Source organism: Cariama cristata, unplaced genomic scaffold (genome assembly GCF_000690535.1).
Source record: "Cariama cristata isolate BGI_N322 unplaced genomic scaffold, ASM69053v1 scaffold25040, whole genome shotgun sequence".
In the NCBI taxonomy this organism is placed as follows: domain Eukaryota; kingdom Metazoa; phylum Chordata; class Aves; order Cariamiformes; family Cariamidae; genus Cariama; species Cariama cristata.
In genome coordinates this window covers 2,684-6,083 of record NW_009593335.1, presented here as the reverse complement: position 1 = coordinate 6,083, position 3,400 = coordinate 2,684, and the positions used below count along the sequence as shown (strand labels likewise).

The 3,400-nt window shown below is 60.3% G+C and overlaps 1 protein-coding gene across 1 annotated transcript in view; it reads right to left on the bottom strand.

The window, feature by feature from the left end:
* IPO13 (importin 13) overlaps positions 1 to 3,400 on the bottom strand; it is a gene marked incomplete at its 3' end in the record, with an annotated part of 15,193 nt that overhangs the window by 11,506 nt on the left and 287 nt on the right. The window contains 1 exon segment of the mRNA XM_009710094.1: positions 2,944 to 3,400. This exon segment is cut by the window's right edge and continues 34 nt beyond it. Coding sequence (XP_009708396.1) covers positions 2,944 to 3,400 — 457 coding nt within the window.

Below are 3,400 nucleotides of genomic sequence, written 5' to 3'. Positions count from 1 at the left end.
TCCGATGCCTACGCTCCATGGCTCCCACCATCGGCACGCACCACATGGAGGTCCCTCTCCCTGCTCTGACACTACCCGTTGGGCTGCAGGAGCGTGGCCAAGTGCCACAGCCCAGCTCTCCCCCCGCAGCACGTGCCGCCAAGCTCTCTGACCCGCTTAGCTGGGTGGATAATCCTCAAACGAGACGGAAAATCCAGCCCAAGCCTCCTCTGCAAATGAGATGCAACAATATCTCTGTTCCTGCCCTCCTGCGACTCAGGAGCTTCCCACCACCCCCGAGAGTGGAGGTGGGCTCAGAGGTGCTCCGGTTGCCAGCTCCTGGCGAAGCCTTCGAGTTTCCTTCTCAGGAACATCATATCCGAACAGAGGAGCCACGACCAGACTCCAGCAACGCCTGGGACACCCCTTCCTCTGGGTGCAAAGGGCTCCCACCTGCCTGGCAGGTAAGGAGATCAAACGAATCTCCGCTGCATCATCTCGAGTAATATCTCAGAGGTAGGAAAGCCACCTGCTGCTTACCCAAAAATGAGGCAGTGCCACAGCCAGGTGATCCTTGCCCATGAGGTCCCACCTGTCCTTCTCCACCTGGACACGGGTGGCAGCCGGCTGCTCGCAGGGTGAGGAGCTGCAGCATGAAGGACGCCTTGCGAGGCAGTGCTACCCCAGGAAGGTGGCCCACAGACTACCGAACCCTCAGCGGCAGAAGCAAAGTTCACAAGCCACTGAGCCTTCTGCTGATGGCAGAGGCACACCTGCATGATCGCCTCCGCAGCAATGTCAACGAAGCCAGCTAGGAGGGAGCGAGGTGGAAAGACACAGGATCCATAACAGTCAGGGGAACCTGTGGGAAAGCGAGGAGCCCCAAGACCAACGGTCTCAGGCAGCAATGCCCTACAAAGCTCCGGAGAGGACCATGTCAGCAGCCCAGCACCAAGGATGCTCCGAGCCTGTGGCCAAGGGCAGTGGGGAGCCAGGCCCCTGTGGAAACAAGGGCGAGAGACCGCAGAGCTAGAGAGCGGCTGAAAGCAGCAGGGATCTCCCAGACTGTCGAGATAAGAGACAGAAAGGTCAGGAGACTCCCTGGGGGCTCCGGGAAGAGCTGGATCCGCCATGGCTGAGCAACAAAGCCAGAGGGGCGGAACGGCCGGCACCACGGGAAGCGGGAGGAGGGAGGCGGGATGGAGGACACAAGGAACAAAGGGGAAAACAGAGCCCACCAGGGCTGGGAAGCAGTGGCTCTGGGAGCTAGCCCTCTCCTGAAACCATCCCAGATCTCAGCACTGAGCACAGTCCTGTTCCTCCCTGGAGCAGCTGACACCACACACCGCCTGGCAGGACGTCCCTGTGACAATGCCACCGCTGTCCCCGCACCCCGGGCGGGGGGGCTGCGCCAGGCTCGCACACTGGGCAGCCTTCCAGGGCGGCTGCCTGCCCCGTCCCGGCCACTGCCCGCACACCTACGGACAGGAGGGTGCTCTGCCAGGGCCGATGCTGCCTCCAGGGAGAAGGATGAAGAACAAGTGCCGGTGACGCTGTAAGGGAGCAACCAGTGTGGCAGGACCGAACGGGGCCAGAAACCGCACGGTGGGGTCCGCACGGGAGCAGAGAGGAAACTCCACTGTCAGCCACACTTCTCACCAAAATTCACTGTGAAAGCTCAACAGAAAGCTCAGGCTTTTAGTACAAATGAGGAACAGTGCTACAGGGCCAGGCTCCTGCACACAGGTGGGGAATCACAGCCAAGGGACTTCTGAGACTCAAGGGAAAGTGAAAGAAGGAAATCAGAGAGTCCAACATTTCAGAACTGCAAGTCACCTTCTCATTTTCTGCACCAATCCTACTACAAGGGTTTGGGCTGGCCCACAGCCTTTGCTGGGTACAAGGAAAAGCTGCTTGTGGTCACCTTCTGAACGCTGGCATGTAAGGCAACCTCTCCCCACACCTAGCAACACATCAAAATCCTGATGGGTCACTTTGTGCAGCAGGACTTGCAGTCTACAGATGCAACCCCCTTGTCATCAAAGGCTGCCCTCGAACTGGGAACCACGCTGGCTGCCCCTGCCCTGAATCCAAGGGGAAGACCAGGGCTTGAAACCGCAGCAGCAGCAGCATCTGCACCGCTGCAGAGGGTCAGAGCCTGCGCGATGCGCAGCGATGCACAGCGATGCACAGGGATGCACAGGGATGCACAGGGATGCACAGCGGCAGCAGCTCAGCCCAGCCTTCAAGGAAACCCTCCTCTTCGGGGGGAGGTTGCTAAGCAGCCAGGAGGGGATGGAGCCACCAGAACCGGAGGAGATGTACTCTGCCTTCTGCGGGCATCGGTCCGAGAGCTGACAGCAGCTCGGACAATGCAGCCAAGCAGATGAGCTCGGAGCTCCACAGCGCAGCCCCAGCAGGACCTGCCCCAGCCCCAGATCAGCCGCATCATGGGCAGCCACGGCCACAAACAAAGGACAAGTCCTCGGCTGGCACAAGCTGCTGGCGCCAGGTGGAGAGAGAAGACCAGCAGTTCTGGTTTTATTATCTCTGCATCAAAGCAGCTCCTTGGCTGGACCAGCAGCAGGAGGCAGATGAGGGTCTCTGAACTCCCCCTGGCAGGAGCCGGCAATTGCTCCCTGCTCGGGTGCTGCAGGATCTGACACGAGGAGCCAGAAGGGAGCATCCTCGCCTGCTTGAGAGGAGGAGGGTGGAGATGGGCTGAGGCTGCCCAAGACTACATAGTCCCCACAAGTCAATCGTGGTGCAAAGCCTTCCAGGACCAACCATGTGAAACCAGTAGCCTCTGGCTGCTTTTAACATCTCCCACTTCCAGATCCCGTCATCATCACCTCCAGGGCCGATGGTAGCTAGAAAAACGTCTGAGGTTTTTCCTACCCACCCCATTCCCCCACCAATGCCCAGGAGCACCAGCCCGCAGTGCACAGGAGAGGCTGCCCTTACCTCTGAGCATCGGGCTGGGAAATGGCATTGACAACAGCCTCCACCGCTGTGTCAAAGAGCTCCGGGTCCTGCAGAGAGGTGAAAGCTGCCTGGATCAGATTCTCGCAGTCCATCAGCGGGATCTCCAGCTGCACCCAGCTGGAGAAGCACTTCAACACCTTCTGCTTGATGAAACCCGGGGAGTCCTGCTGCTGCAGCAGCTGCTCTAGTAAAGGGAAGACGGAGCCGCACTCCTGCGCCAGGACGCTGCGTACCTGACCCTTGCGGTACTGCGGCAGGCGGCTGGTCTGAAACTCCTCGGGCAGCACTGTCAGCAGCTCCAGCAGCGCCAGGCACCGCGCTCGCCCGTCCACGTTGGAGTCCTCTGCCTGGAACATGCGCACCATGTCTGCCACGGCGCAGGGCCAAGCCTCCGGCATCATGCTGAGCGCCAGGGAGGCCAGCGCCACGCACAGCC